General features: G+C 35.6%; 1 protein-coding gene across 3 annotated transcripts in view; it reads right to left on the reverse strand.

Annotated features, from left to right (window-relative positions):
- Nucleotides 1–4580: 4580 nt before the first annotated feature.
- Nucleotides 4581–17258, reverse strand: part of nav1b (neuron navigator 1b) — a 73801-nt gene continuing 61123 nt past the window's right edge. For all 3 annotated transcript variants that reach the window (XM_059570405.1, XM_059570407.1, XM_059570406.1), the window contains 16 exons: nt 16945–17028; nt 16297–16408; nt 16049–16170; nt 14676–14836; nt 14424–14586; nt 13399–13576; nt 13203–13294; nt 12513–12608; nt 12234–12399; nt 9835–10070; nt 8448–8602; nt 8287–8358; nt 7474–7670; nt 7229–7347; nt 6913–7110; nt 4581–4934 (listed from right to left, as the gene is read on the reverse strand). In XM_059570405.1, coding sequence (XP_059426388.1) covers nt 4848–4934; nt 6913–7110; nt 7229–7347; nt 7474–7670; nt 8287–8358; nt 8448–8602; nt 9835–10070; nt 12234–12399; nt 12513–12608; nt 13203–13294; nt 13399–13576; nt 14424–14586; nt 14676–14836; nt 16049–16170; nt 16297–16408; nt 16945–17028 — 2238 coding nt within the window. In that variant the 3' untranslated portion in view covers nt 4581–4847. The remainder of the gene's footprint in view (nt 4935–6912; nt 7111–7228; nt 7348–7473; nt 7671–8286; nt 8359–8447; nt 8603–9834; nt 10071–12233; nt 12400–12512; nt 12609–13202; nt 13295–13398; nt 13577–14423; nt 14587–14675; nt 14837–16048; nt 16171–16296; nt 16409–16944; nt 17029–17258) is intronic.

Below are 17258 nucleotides of genomic sequence, written 5' to 3' on the forward strand. Positions count from 1 at the left end.
AAGATGGGTCACCCCAGATTTATAGCCTTAGGCATGTGGTGCTACTCAACTCCTCCCCTCCAGAGTTTCAAGTTACTAGTGAGAGAGCAGAGCTCTCAGCATCACGCTCACTTATGGTGTATATAAACACTGTACTCACAGTCGAGTGTCACTGCTGATAAGAAGTGTGCGAGTAGCTTACTGAGGGTGGGCGAGGGGCATTTTAAGTAGCCTATACATTCTAAACTGATTTTTAATTTCGGAAAATAAAAAGGCAAGATTTAAACTGCATTTAAATGCTTTAGTAACGACAAGATGTAGTCTAAAAAGTGCGTCCCAAATTGGGTACTTATGCACTATTCTAAGATGTTTTATAAATAGTGTTTGTAGTGTGTTCACACTTAAAATTCCAAAAAAGAAAAAGTGCACTTCAAATACCCGGATGATGCACTTGATCGAAAACTACACTATGCACTCATAACCTATGTACTCGACCATATGAATTATGTTTTTTTTTTCATTTATAAACTGAGTTTGATAGCCCCTCCTCCTTCGCGACGTAATTAAAGCTGCTACAGCTGAGTGCATGAAGTGTTCAACATTCCACACTTTATTACTTAAGTGAATCATCCGGGTATTTAAAGTGCAATTTTTATTTTTTATTATTACAAAATGTCATAGATTAGTGCTAAATTATGTGATTTGGGATGCCCCTGAAGTGTGGAATGTTGAACACCTCATGCACTCAACTTTATCAGACTCCTTTTATTAATGACAAAGCACCTTATATAATTCAAACACTACATGGTTGAGTACATAGTGCATAGGTATATAATATAAGTGCATGGTGTTAAGTGCTTCATTTAGAAACAGTTTATATGTTGAATAAAGAAAATTAAGTAGCCTACATAAATTGCACAAGGAAGACTTTAATAATGGCAAACGGTAGATTACAAATTATACAAATTATATTTTGCCGAAAATTAGGTACATACTAAACTTATTAAATTCCACAAATTACATGCATGTTTAAGGTAAGGAACAAAGGTAGTTTAAAAGTTTTGCATACTGTACTTCAAAGCATGTGAAAACATAAGACACAACAAAGAACACAGTTAACGAACGTTGTGGTTTTATTATGACAGATGGACAATGTCTTGGTGGTCATATTCTGAACATCCAAAGCATGACAGTCTTTATGTACCGGGCCACTCCATCAGTAACAAAAGCACACGTCTTCCTTACAAACCACATTTCTTAATGACATTATGTATTTTTCTTAAATGATTGTTGTTGCAAATGCAGGGCCACGCTATGTACAATGTTTACATTTATAACGTTCTGTACAAAATGGAAATGAAGTTGTACAAACAATCATTTGGGGGAACATTACAATAAAAAGAAACTTATATCATTCCTTTTATATGACCCCAAATTAGGTAGAACACATCCGTAATTCTGCTTCACACTAAGGTGACATGCGTTTACGACATTTAGAAACCCATTGCACATTGGAACTTACATCTTCTACTGTCATATTACCTTGTATGCAATAATATTGGACTTTTGAATCAATATCAAGCTTTGCATGAAGTGAAAGGACCATTCAGCAACTTCTCACCACTTTGTATCTGTAATATTATCTTTATATTTTTCATTGTTCCTCTTTGAAATACTTTACATAAAAGCACACCACATGATATAGGCCTACTGTAAGTTCTCATTCATTTGACCCTGACCTCAAGACAGCACCATCAAGGCATACAATCACCCAAAGACTTTATCAAAGAGTTCCTGACTCTGTTTAACACACAACAAATTATTGCAACAATATAGTCCACATAAAAAGGTGCATTAAAGAGTGAAAACAGCAACAGAAGAAGACACAAACCAAATCTTATGAGCGATAGACAGTGAAATCAGCATAAAAATCCAGTTTTACCAATCACCATCCATGTGCTGTCATTACCATTCAAGGACAAAGTAGACGGTAAAAAGTTGCTGAATTGTCGCATTAAATGGGACTTTGCACAACACAGCACAGCTATCACACGGTCACAGGCACAATAACCAGAAACATGATGCAGACAGTGTTCAGCGGCTTTAGTCACACTAATAAACGTCTTTTTGAAACAAAGAATAGCTGCTGACAATGAAAACACTTGAATGAGATTTATTCCCTCAATAATTAGTTTTATTCACTGATCCAGATTCAATATCAGTGGTAATTCACCGACATGTTACGGTTATGAAATGTAATATTTTGTTGCAGTGGCATTTATTGATATAAAATGAAACTGCAAATGGCCAACTAGGATCTTCAGCAGATAAGCAACAAAAGCCATTGACACACTATCTTATGTCTGGAATGTAATCAAATATAAAAGTCACATATTATACTTGAAGCAGCAGCAGCAGCGGCGCAACTAAAGGAGGCTAAAATAACAAAATCATTTTGCCATCTTGAACATTACGAGTCTCTCTCTATTTGGCTAATAGACTCCACAAACCCTCATTTCTTGGAGAAGGAACTACAAAAATCATATTTACACTGTGTAGAGTAATGATAATGCAGTATAGATGAATAGAAATGAATGGAATGATTTGAGTTAAATTTTAACTTTAGCTACATGCGTGTTTGGATACTAGTTTCAGGTACAGAGATGGGAAATTACTGGTCCACCACTGCTTTCTGAGAGCCAATCTTCTTCTGTGTGAGCGCTGAGGACGTATGGATGTAGTGTACACTACTCTTGTTAGTGCTCAACAGAACTGCAGACTCTGATATTAATCGTAAGCTTCAGAGAAATGGCGCGCGGTTTGATATGTTTTTAGACATTAGGAGGTTGATTTACTTTGACATAGCGATATCGAGGTGGATTTTTAGTGCAATGTTTAAACTACATCTAAAGAAACCTAATGCTTATAGCTCTAAAACTACAACTAAAAGGATTGTATAAATAAAATGATTACTTGGTTGTATGTAAAGATCCCCTTAAATACCACAAGAGTAAGGCTAATGGATTTCAAGTGCGATTTTTGCTAAACCAAGTCATGTTTTCCAATAGTGATACAGAATAGCACCAAATAATCTTCACATCCATGTGCACTTTATTGGGGGTGATAGTCTCTAGTAACTTCAAATGAAAGGCTCATACTGAATATTTGGTTTTCTACATTTGCACCATTTGCTACAAAGAGAGCAGTAACTGAGAAGGTAGCTGTAGCTGAATCTAGTTAGAGGCCTGAGATAACCAAACCCCTGAGCTGAGATCAGTGCCAAAGCCAAGCGAAACATCTCTACAGTATCATTACAGTAACTCAAAGAGCACAAAAATGGCCCGTTTGTGGTTGGGACATCTCTCCGAATCCAAGTGATCTTTACAGCGTGTTACTGAGGTGCTTTTGTGTCGGTGGGAACTTTTGAGGGAGCACCAGCTTCAGTTTATTATTGTTAAGCGCCTTTCGAAACAGGATGCAGAATCCTACTTTCAATTAAAGTTTTAGGAATTAGAATTAAAATGGAATGAAATTCAAAGACAGCCTGTTTAGTTTTAAGATTGAAAATACCATTCAGCTGTTTCCTGCAAACCACAATACATCAAGACTTTTTTGAAATGCAATTCAGTAAATTCCTATGCGTTTCTGATTTAATTCAGATTCATTTTATGGAAGTTTATTTCTGAACTTTGCTTAACTCTACAGAGTGAAAAGGGAACATGATAGCACACTTAGAATCTGTTATAAGGCATTCACTGTGTTAGAAAGAAGAAGAAAAGGTTTAATGCGTTCTGCTTAATTGTTTCTGGGGTTAAACTAGCTTATGCTGTGGCCATATTCAAACCTGAAAGAAATTAAACATACAAAAAGCAGCATAGGCTAAAGTGGCCTGAAAAGAGTTACATTATTAAGTGAGACGTAATATTTCCCAATATCTCCCATGTTGGCTCTTATTCATTACCACGAGATGAAGCCACTCTCGCACACTAGTGATTTTAGCACCTGTATCATTGAGTTGTTAATACGGGCAGCAGTGGAACAGTAAAAGTTCCCGCAAAGAGAATTACATGCGTACCAAAGCGTCTGAAACCAAAATATGTAGATAGAAGTGCTATAAAATGATCATTTTCCCAATTTTTTTTTTTAGGAGAAAGAGTTACATTTCATGACAAATTAATTTTTTTTGCCATCCCTTACATAAAAGTACCATGGTAAAAACTAAAATTTACCATGGATGATCCGGCTGTGGTGGTATTACCATGGTTTGGTCACTAAAAGATAATACCATGGTATTTACTCAGTTTTATGGATCACCACCATATTTTAACTGTTTTGTAATGAATGTACAGAATACAGTAAAGTGTAGTTGTTGGTGCTGTAATGGGTTACCATTTCTTCCTGAACTTTTTCCTGCCATAACCACTATTTTTGCCATCACTAGTTCACTTTAAAGGTCCTGAGGTGCAACAAATCCATTTTTACAAGCAAAAATACTCTTACGATTCATAGAAGCTCATTCATTATTATGCATGCTGCATGCATAATAACTTTAAAAGAGCAAAATGCTGTTTAAACGATCGTTTAAATGCTGTTTTATGATCGTACAGCATGTCATACTGCAGAACAAGTCAACTACCCGTATGAGAAAGTACCACGGTATTACCATCTGATAGCATCACTGAACCATGGTACCACCACAGTGCTTTTCTGTAAGGGACATTCCACTGAAATAAAAAAGGTTGGATGAATAATATAATAAAAGAGTGGGTGAAATGCACCCACAGCATTTATAGTAACAGTACAGTGTCATCTGCAGGTGCGGGGCAGCTGGACCTGGACATGGACAGCAGGAGAGATGGAGGAGATGTTCAGAGAGGAGGGAGTTTTGGATCTGATTCTTTCTCTGGTGACTCGATGTAATTGGCAGCCTCTTGTAGTTTCAGCAGCATAGCCATCTGGGAAAGGAGCAGAGATTACAGGAACAAGAAAATAATGAGATATGGGGAAGCCATTAAATATACTATATTCAGTACTTCCTCGTTTTAATAAATGTTTCTCCACTTAAGGAATGAACCAAGGTTTGAATTGTGCATATATTAGTTATACTGTATAACTCATATAGTATTTTTTGCATGTGAAAAAAAAAGCTTATATAAAATTTAGATTTCCAATGTGACCACAAAAATACTTGTGTTCGGATAAATACATACATTTTAATTAGTAAAGTCTATTAAAATTGTCAGGAATTAATTGCTTCATATTAAGTACAGATACGAATATGAACATATAAATGGGAAATGGAATAAAACTAAAATAAAATAAAAAAACCTGAAATAAGTACATTGTATTAAGTATTCAAACCCTTAACTCAGTACTTAGCTGAAGCACTTTTACAGCCTTAAGTCCTTTTGGGTATTCACCAAGATTTGCACATCAGCATTTGACAATTATCTGCCATTCTTCTTCTCATCTCTTCACCTCTCAAGTTCTGTCAGGTTGGATACAGGCAGACACACATCTTCAGGTTTCTCCAGAAATATATGAATGGGTTCAATCCCAGACTGTGGCTGGGCCGCTCAAGGACATTCATAGAGTAGTCTATAAGCCACTTCTGCTGTGTGCTTAGGGTCACTGTCCTGTTGGAAGGTGAACCTTCTGCTCAGTCTTAATTGCTCAGTTTTAATTGGGCTAGGTTTTTATTAAGGTTATCTCAATATTTTGGTGCATTGAGCTTTTCTTCTGCTCTGATGAGTCCCTCAGTCCCTGCCGCTGAAAAACAGCCCCACATGCAGCATGAGGCTGCTAACAGCACACTTTACTTTGGGATGCTACTCTGCAGGTGATGAGCAGAGCTGGTTTCCTTCAAACATGATGCTTGGAATTGAGGTTCATCAGACGAGGGAATCTTGTTTCTCAGAGTCTGAGGGTCCTTTAGGTCCTTTTTTGGTAATTCCAAGTGTGTTTTCGTGTGTCTTCACTTAGGAGAGGATTGAGTTTGGCCACACGGCCACAAAGCCCAGATTGGTGGAGTGCTGCATTGATGTTTGTCCTTCTCTAGGTTTCTCCCATCTGCACATATGATCATGGAGCTCAACTAGAGTGACCATCAGCTTCTATGTCACCAGTCTAACCAAGACCCTTCTCCATCAATTACTCAGTTTGGCCAGGAGGCCAGCTCTAGGAAGGGTCCGAGTCGGTGACGTTCCTAATGTCTTACATTATGGATAATGGAGTCTACGTGATTCTGTGAACATTCAATGCAGCAGAATTTTTTTTCTGAACTCTTCCCCAGATTTGATGCAATCCTGTCTCTAAGCTCTACAGCAGTTCTTTTAACCTCAGGGCTTGGTTTTTGCTCTGATAGACATTATTGGCTGTTAGACCTTTTATTGAGACGCGTGCCTTCCCAAATCAGACCCATTCAATTGAATTTGCCACAGGTTAACTTCACTTGAAGTGTAGTAACATCAAAAAGCAATATGAATGCTCCTGAGCTAAATTTCAACTGTTCCAGATAATGGAAACATTTAAGTTTTTTTATTTTTAACAAATTTGCAAAGATGTTAAAAATGTTTTTTTTTTTTGCTTTGCCCTTACAGTGTATGGAGTGTACAATGATGCACAGAAAAAAGTAATTTAAGCAGTTTAACATAAGGTAGCAATATAGCAAAAAGTAAAAAAAAAAAAAAAAAAAAGAACTTTCGCAAAAGCTTACAGCTCATGAAAGTCCAGTATGTCAAAATAATAGAATATTTCATAAGATCAATTAAAAAAAGGATTTCTTCTTTAAAGAATGTTAATTTCTGCACTCAATACTTGGTCGGGGCACCTTCAGCACAAACTCCAGCATCAGTGAGGAGTGGCATGAAGCAATCAGACTGTTGCACTGCTGAGTCTCAAAAATGTTTGGTACAAATACGTATGTATACTGACCAGTGGATCTGACTCGACGGAGCTGGGTGGCGTCTCCTTATGTGGCCGATCGTCTCCTGGCTGGCTGGGGCTGCCGGGGCCTGTGCTCGGGGGAGGCAGGTGGAAGAGTTTGGCCTGGTCTTGCTGAGCAGACGGCCAGGGCAGAGATCCTCTGACCCACTCCACCGGATCCTCCCACACCGACTTCTGCCCGTGAACCTGCAGACGCACATATTCACACTGATTCCACCAAAAACTGCTCACTTTAACAGTTAGGAAGCTGCATTCTGACTGACAGGTTAAATTTAATCTTCAAGTTTGGGATACTCTGACCCACTTTAATGCCATCTTTGGCTCCTTCCTGCAGGTACGGGATGATTGAGTGATTCCAGAGATCGATAAACCATGTGCGGAATTCCTCTACTGTTACTGGACAGGACAAGAAGAAGCAGGGACCTACGGCAACACAGATTGGACACACATAGATGAAATGCTCCCTGAATTATGCACATCAAGCTTGTTGTTTAAAAAAATCCTCCTTATTCTAATCCAATATGGTGCCTATATAAAAATGAAAATTACCAATGAGGAAATCCGAGGTGCAGTGTTTCTCCAGGAAGGTGTGGAGGTGGTACCAGAGTCTGGGCACCCAGTCCAGCACCCGCAGCAGATCTTCATTCTTCACGCTCCTGGGATCTTCAGCCTCCATTAGCTTCCTGTGCAGGTAACGTACTAGGAACCCGTTTGCTGGCTCGACGTTATTGGAAAACATCACCATCCTGTATAGAGGAAACATGTAAAACAAATATGAAAACGGATAAATAGATCACCACTCAAAAGTTTGGGGTAACTTTTTATTTTTTATGAATAGTTTTATCCAGCAAGGATGCATTTAATAGAGTTAATGAACAGTCAGAAAGACATTGTGTAAAAATAAACCCCAAACCCATTGATGAAGGTCTTATATTATCATGAAAAGCTTTTTTTTCTTTCGCAATTATGACCAGCTGAATGTATATTACCCTGCTTGTCAAATAAATGACCGAATGGACTTGCAACTTATATTTATAGTGACATTTTTTGATATTATATTTTATGTTTGAAAAAACAGACGAGCAAAAACTAGCACTTCTATGCTTATAATTGTGGTTTGTCATTATTTGTTGAAAACGCGAGTCAGGCCATACAGTATAAGGGATGATAAAATGTCAATTTTAACACTATAAAATATAAGAGTTAGGCATCATTTTGTAGTATGTAGGTAGTAAAAAGGCAAACACATGTTAGTGTCACCTAAAGTGACAATGAAAACAAAAGCAGGAGGGGCAACACGTCCCAGCTGTTCCTCACTGACACTCCACAGGAAGCTAAAAGGATCTTGTGTATGTTACCAACCTGAAGCTGAGGTGTAAGCCATGGTTTGGGGTCATCTTCACTGGCTGATTGGTTGTTCCTATTATATATGGACTGAGAAAGAGAAACAAAACAGCTCTTGACACCTTTAAGATGACTGGGAAACCCACTAGTCATGATGGTGTAGACTTTCCTAGACTCACCATTTATGATATTTACAGGTTAAAGCACCATTAACAAGTTCACTGAGGGATGCTGCATCATGCACATCGTCCAAGATGACAACCAATGGGATCTCAGCTGTGCTGCTCTCCCGATCGATCTGATTGGCCAGATTGGCCAGATAGAGCTGAAGGTCCTGTTGGGATAAAAAGACAAAACCACAGTCAGAGGTCGAATCCCTTTTATTTATGTAGCACTTTTTGCAACACAGATTCACAATAACAAATAAGAATATAACAGTGGCAATTTAGCAAAATACATCAGTTATGAAACAAATTTCAGCTGTACAGAAGACAACAGTGTCATAATTCATTTATCATTTCATTTATTAATCATGGCAATTGTGTATTGCTAATTTAAAATGATATCTTTATTATAATATATTCTAATAGTAGAAACTCACAATATTAATCTCTACACAATACAACAGTGTCATTTTGCAGCTCAATTCAGTTCAGTGTTGATTTAATTTAGTTAAATAACGACGTCAGTGTTGCAAAGTTAATCAATTATGAAACAAATTTGATTCAGCTAAAATTTGAATCATACTGTAAGTCTCACTTCTCATAATGGCAAATTTCAAGAGCCTGACGGGTTCATTATGGTTTAAGTGATTTGTTATTTATGCATATTAAAACATTACTGCTCACCAAGCCTGCTTTTATTTGATCCAAAGTACAGCAAAAACAGTAATATTGTGAAATATTTTTACAATTTCAAATAACTGTTTTTGTATTTTAATATATTTTAAATTGTGACGCAACACTGATTTTTCATCATCATCATCAACTCCAGTCTTAAGTGTCACACGATCATTCTAATATGCGACCCTGACCACAAAACCTTGAGTCTTGAGTGTCAATTTTTCCAAATTGAGATTTATACATCATCACTTTCAATTGTTGAATGGTTTATTAGGATTGGATAATATTTGGTCGAGATGCAACTCTTTGAAAATCTGGAATCTGAGGATGCAAAAAAATCGAAATACTTTGTCCAAATGAATTCTAAGCTAATTATAATACTAATTAAAAATTACATTTTTATATATTCACGGTAGGAGATTTACAAAATATTACTACAAATACACCCCAGCGACTTAAGACTGCTTTTATACAGGGTCACATATGCTAATTTGTTGCTTAAGAGACATATGCGATTATTATTGATGTGTACATTTTTTCAGGATTCTACGACAAACACACAGTTCAAAAGAACAGCATTTATCTGAATTATAACGCGTTTCATTATTCAGCTCAATTTAGTTCATCAGTTGTACTACAGAAGATCAAAAGTTGTGTTCTAATCTGATATTACTGAATATGGAGAGTCTGCAGGTCTATGACTGTGAATGAGTTGTCCGTGTACCTTGCAGGACTGGCGGTGCATGTTGAAGGTGGTGGTGATGGCGGGTGTAACCTCTCGAGCACTGCGCTCCACCAGGTATTCGGCGAGCCGGCTGCTGAGGTAGGTCTTCCCTGTGCCACTGGGGCCTGATAAGATCAAGCGCCGGTGCTTTAGCAGCAGACTGATGTAATGCTGCATCATGGGCTTGGGGATGAGCGTCTCAAACACCAGAACATCCACACACTTCTCCTTCAGTCCTGCAGTCAGGGGACAGTCAGTACAATACAGATAACATGTCTTACGATACTAGTCTCACAGATGCTTTTATCCAAAGCAACAAATGACTGACATCTACAAGCAATTTGCTGAGTTTCAAGAGTAAGCTGTGACTTTTTAATATAGTACAATAACCCCTATATATGTATATACAGTAAATATGTGTGTGTGTAGGGATATTAACAAGCTTTTTTTTTTTTTTTTTTTACAGATTGGAGAGTAAGCTACTGTAGAGGTTTATTGTGGTTATTTCTAATATAGATTTACAAATATAAATTTAAGCATGAAAATCATATATTTATTTAATAATAATAATAAATATTATTGTCATTATTATTTAAAACAAATGTATATAAATATATAAATAAAATACAATGTAAAAAAATCAAGGACCCTTTGGCTCAAACAAATAACCACTTTTTATTATTATAGATGCTATAATATATATAGATGTTGATTATAATAATTATATTTTTTGCTTGATTTTTGATCAGTCAAGAATTTTGCATGCTATTTTCAATTTTACAAGTGATATCAAGCATCAAAACAATATAAAGTGCAATAGAAATAATAGTTTAATGAACAATATCAATGGGAAAAAATACACCATTGCATTATATGTTTATAATGTCACCCTATTCAGGCTGATGATGATAATATAACCTTGACTAATGTAACTATTAATCTGTAAGATGTGGTTTAATGCTTTTGATTAAAGATCTAGGCTATTATCTTAAGAGTATATGTAAATTATTTTTTTAATGCAGTACAGGAAGAAAGAGGGAATACACATTTTCTTCTTCGAGAGAGAGAATAGACAAACGAGTGTGTTTTCTTTAGTCTGGGTGGTCTATAGCATCACACCACCTCAATAAACAACTCTGAATTGCAGCCTGTGCTTAAAATAACACTTAGACCAAGCACAGAGGAGTCTGGGTAATGGCCCTGATTCCCTGGGTCATATATCAGACTGGGAGCGCAGGAATGATGGGATTGTGGATCTGCTGTTCAATCACACCTCCTGCTGGCTGCTGTTACAGTCAGAAACATTAGTGCTGGATTGCTCTTCTCTGGGGATCTGGGCTATGAACATACTTCATTCACACTGCAGCGCGGCCTGTTGGTATTTACATTGCTTGTTGATGGTTATTGAAGATGGAAATCTGAAAATAATGGCTTACATTTTATATGAACATTTTTTTGAAAAATTGTGTCAGATCATTTACTAGCTTACGGACAGTAAAACTTGAGTGTTTGAAATTGTAACCGTAAAAGGAAGGAATTTCAGATGCGGGAAATAAGGCATAAAACTGTCCACAATTATTATTATTTTTTACAATTACAATTATTATTATTTTTAATGTAGAAATAAAAATTATAAATTAAATATGTAAAGGTAATATTATTATTATTAGTAGTAGTAGCATTAACCAGTGCATCTAATGATATTATTATTAAAAATAATAACAATAAGAGTTTTATTTGACATACTAAAATGACTTAAAATATAAATAAATAAATGAAATATTATATACACTCACACATATATATATATATATATATATATATATTTCTTGTGATATATATTTCTAGGTATAATCTGGTTTGTCACAATTAAGTATTTAAAAAGTAGCTATATTTGTAGCAATAGCCTAAAAAACATTGTATGGGTCAAAATTATAGATTTTTCTTTTATGCCAAAAATCATTAGGATATTAAGTAATGATCATGTTCCATTAAGATATTTAGTAAATGTCCTACTGTAAATATATCAAAAGTAATTTTTGATTAGTAATATGCATTGCAAGTCAGATTCCAGACTTTCAGATTTTCAAATAGTTGTATCTCCGCCAAATATTGTCCTATCATAACAAACCATACATCAATGATGCTAATTTATTCAGCTTTCAGATGATGTATAAATCTCAATTTTGAACTGGTTTTGTGTCCAAAGTCACATATTATATCTAAAAATGTAAAATATATACAGGTATATATAAATAAAATTGATGATATAGATGACATGTTCACATTTCAGTTATTAAGTGAGTGGCTGGAGGTGACTCAATACCTTCAGCAGAAGATTGGAGATGGACATGTTCATGTACGGTTCCACTGTTAACCAGCAGCCTCAACACACTGACCTTTCAGAGTCACGCTGATGCAGGAAGAGCCTCTAGAGAGGCGCACAGGAGGCGTCTCGGGCGGCTGCGCTCCCAGAACCCTCTTCAGATGGCTCAGGCTGTAGCTGTAGATGGAGTCCTGAGAGAGAGCCAGACTGGAGCCGGGGTCCACCACCGCTAAATACTCCTACAGACACACGGCGACAGGAGAAGAGCTTTACACATTCACAAAGTCTGAGTGGTTCTGTGTCTAAATTAGGGGTTGTTTCTGTCCCTCAGAAGACTGCAGAGGACACTCACTTTAAAAGCCTGGATAACTGCAGAGTCCAGTGAAAACCAGTCCGTCCGTCCGCTGACTTTAACCGTGCCAATGAAAAACTCCAGCTGTTTCACCTCCTATCAATGAGACACTTTCAAATCAGCTTTAAAATGTAAAGTAGATCAGCTTTTTTGTAGTTATGAAACAACATATAAATTACAATTAATTATTAATTCTAATTCTAATTCAATATTTATTTTTTAAATTACATCAATCGACATTTATTAAAAAAAAATTATGTGAAGTAATTTTTAAACAGTAGTATTTTCTTTGTTTTATTAAAGATTATTTAAAAATATTACAAATTCAACAAACAACAATTATGTAATAATATTTTAAATTAACTTAAATATAGCTGAAATAAAACAAATATTAAATAAATTAAAAACACAGACTTGACAAGTAAATGAAATACAATAAGTTAAGGTTAGAGTACTAAATTATTTAAACAGAAAAAAAAAAAATTAAGATTACATACAATACAAATGTCCAAGCACACATTAAAACGACTAAAACTTAAACTAAAATTATAAAAATACAAGCTAACTCAAAATATTTATAAATAGGCTAATATATATATTATATAATATAAGTCCAAATTTAGAATCAGAACTATTGATTTTATATTGTAAAATACATGATCAGCTGACATGCTTGTGTAAAGCACTCACGTCTTTGAATAGGTGCTGATGGGGTATGCGAACCAACACTCTGACAAGATTTTCGTCCTTCTGCAAAGTCGTGGTGGGGCTTTGAAAGACATCTGTAAGATGATCAGCAATTACAGTGAGAAAGTGTAGAATTCAAGAGTGTTTGGATGTGAGAACTCCACATGTCATGCATGAAATCTCTGTGTAAATGTGTGACCTGGGTAAGGCTCATTTTGTCCCATGCCGGTTTTGCCGAAAGATGACACAGATTGCCGTGGTGATGAGATGCCCAATGAACCGAGCCCGGAGGACTGGGAGGTGGAGCTTGGCGGTCTGGAGGAGGGGCCACACGTCTTCAGCTGGTCATTCTCCGCCTTCAGGTTCTCCACCGTCATCTGTCAATGCATTTGTTAAGGGATTTAAATGAAGAAACCCAAGTATTATGTGTCAATTTTATTATTATTATTATTATTATTAATAACAAGTGTGCCTAAATAATACAAATAATAATAATTTATATATATATATATATCACATCATTTTAAATATTTGAAAATTAATAGTATTAAATAAATTATACATATTTAGATAGCAACCACAGCAATAATAATACAATAACAATAAATGTACAATTATTTGTATTGTTAATATCTAACACCTATTTAACACAAATATAACAATACAAATATTATTTAAAAAATATACTGTATAATTTACAATTATTTAAAATTATTGTTATTAATCTAATCGTGCACATTTTATTACAATTGTTTACAATTATTATTTTTCAGTTTTACTAACTAATTAATACACCTAAATAATAACAATTAACAAAGGTAATATTTTTAAACACATACTGAAGAATTTTTAATATTTTTATAACAGATTTGATCACTGTTATTACTAATTAAATTGTACATATTAATATAATAATAATAATAAAAATAATTATATATTTTCATTATTTTTTTAGTTTTATTAATAACTAACCAGTACACCAATATTATAATAATAACAATAATAATAACTTTAAATACATTCACTATAATTAAAAAATATTATTATCATTTAATTTAATTTTACATATTTTTATTTGCAGCCAAAAGCAATTTCACAAAACCCTCATGTAGACAACCAATATAAATCTGAGGCTTGAAATCAGTTTTACAGTTAAATATTTGTATTCACCTGTACAGTGTCTCTCAAACACACACACACACGCACACACACACACACACACACCTGCATGTTGGTCATGGCCTCCTGCAGCTGCTCCAGCTGATGGGCGGAGCTCAGCGCCTCCAGGCGGATGTCCGTCAGCTTGCGCTCCTTCTCCCACAGTTCTGAGCGTAACTCTGACACCACTTTCTCTTCATGCTCAGTGTCCTCAGGGCCCTCGCACGATCTGCCGGAAATACAGGCGTCAACAATGAAAGATGGACGTTGAATAATTCAAATCATCTTGTGAAGAACATAAACAATCGCATTTCCTACCCCGATGTTGAAGTTGAGGCCGTTGCAGAGGCATTATCCACGTTATGTTGGATTTTGGGTGAAGATGGGGTGGATGTGACTGGCGTTGCAATCTCCTCTATATCTGCGTATGGTGCTTTGGATCCCTTTTTACTGAAAGCCTTGTTGAAGGAGCTCCTTAGCTATTTGTAGAGCAGAAATGAGGGTCAACGCTCAGCTAAAGACTACTTCATATTGAGAGTCTATTAAAAAAAAATAATAATTAATTCAGTGTTCATATCCAAGGTTTGTCATAATCATAATGACAGCAAACAGCAAAACACAATCACAGTGGAGGCATATATGATTTGATGTTTGTGATGGCACATCTTAACAATGAATTGTGGCTAAAATGATCCAAAAAGCTTCAAGCAGAGCATTCGATTAGCATTGGTAGTGCAATGCAACGAATGTCTATTTCTCAGCAGTGTTAATGTTTATGTAACTAAAACTAGAATTACTTTCAACTGGAATATAAAATAAAATATAAACATTAAATGAAATTTAAACTTAAATTGTAGAAATAAAATTAGACATGTTGCTTTTGAAGTTAACTGAAAGAAATTTAATAAGTAGTATTAAAACCCTTAAAACAACAATGAAATAATAATAAAATAAAGCTATATAGACATTTAAAAACCCTAACACCTAATAAAATGAGAAATAACAAAAATAACACATAACAAAAATTAATTATAAATTAAATGAAAAAAAATAACCACAAATGCTAATTCAAATTTTTTTAAAATATTGTAATGGTATATAAAAATAGTTAATGAACACGTTAAATTAAAATGCTGTTCACCCTGTAAAGTTTCATAATATAATGCTTATTTCAGGCATTAATTATGACAGTAGTAATCACAAAGCACATATCAAACAGTTAAAGAATGCACGAAATTATGGAGAGTAATAGGACACCTGTCAGTCATGTGTTACATTAATTTTCCAGGCAGTATGTCTATTAATATATTGTACAGTATATACTACTAAAACACAAATTTATCAGATTATAATCCTGAAAGCATCAATTTCAGACTATACTGTACAATTTTAATTTGCTGAGACTTACTGACTGAGTTTTAGACCACATAATATAATGGCAAAGAAGATATTGATTGTTTCTTCAGAAGTTTTAAGTATGCTGTGATTGTGATGGATGTGGATGGGATGGGCTGGGAAAATGACTCACCTCATAGACCTGTGAAATAAGGAGCAGGGAAGCGAAGGGAAGAGATCACAGTCATACTTAAATCACAGCATTGAAACAGACCATCTACATTACACATATTAGATCAGCTAAATGAGCAGCCTGAACCCAAGATAAAACCATCTAAAACTGTTCCCATCCTCACCCAGCTCTTCTTCTTCTTCTTCTTGGCCTCCTGTTCCTTCAGGCTGCCGGCGCTGGAGTGACTGGTGATGCTGTTCAGACTGGAGATGCTCTCTGACGAGTTCTGACGGTCGATCTGCAGCTCTGAGGGGAAAATCGGCTTTCATTTAGCGCGCACTTCCATCAAGTCTAAAAACAAGTCTAAAAACCACGAAGAAGGCCTTATGCACAAAAATAAGGAATAAATGTACATATATAAAAAAAATAAACCTTTGGGTGTGGTTTCGGGAACATTGAGGGCCCCTTGAATGATGGACTGGGCTTCTGTGTTCTTGACCTTTAAGACTTCTATGGTTTCCCTCAGGTCCTGTAGCTCGGAATCCTGAAATGATAAGCCAAAGATAATACTGAATGTTAAAAAGATGAACATATCTGATTCCACTGATTCCAAAAGAAAACTCTTCACAAACAAACCATGAAACTTCATTGTTAAAACCTAACACAAGTGCCTTTTCTGGCTGTTTTTGGTGTCAGTTTTAATGAAACGGTCACATTTGTGTGTTTTGTGCATCCCTGTGCCTTACTTCTGATGAAACTTACAGTACTCACATTATTTCACAGATTGAACTGTTTAGTATTTAAAATTCTAATAACAGTCAATTTGCGTATAACCAGTTTTTGAAGAATGAAATCTAAAATAACCGATTTGCATTTGAATATTTTGTAAAATGTAATTTATTGCCATAATCAAAGTTGAATTTTTCTGCATCATTACTCCAGTCTTCAATGTCACACGATCCTTCAGAAATCATTCTTATATGGTGATTTGCTGATTTCAATAATAGTTTTTATATAATAGGCAAATGCACAAATTTTACAGTGTCAACTCTAACAGCATGTTGGTTTCTGTACACTGACCTTCTGCTCAGAAGTGACTGACAGACTCTGCAGTCGCGCCGTCATGAGGGCCAGACTCTGCTCAAACGCTGCCACCAGGTTCGCCTGCAGACACAGAGACAGGTGCAGGTTAGTGTCTGACATACACTACTGATCATTACACACACTCACACACACTCATGTGGGTCTCCATCTGGGCAGGGAAAGTGCGACGGGATAGGACGGGAATCGAGAACAGCTGTGGAAATGGATGGATGGATAAATGGAGGGTGAACAGAGGACGACCTGCAGGCTGGAAACGACAAAACCATGAGGTTGCCATGTGACGACACACA

The sequence above is a fragment of the Carassius carassius genome, chromosome 17 (genome assembly GCF_963082965.1).
Source record: "Carassius carassius chromosome 17, fCarCar2.1, whole genome shotgun sequence".
Lineage (NCBI taxonomy): Eukaryota > Metazoa > Chordata > Actinopteri > Cypriniformes > Cyprinidae > Carassius > Carassius carassius.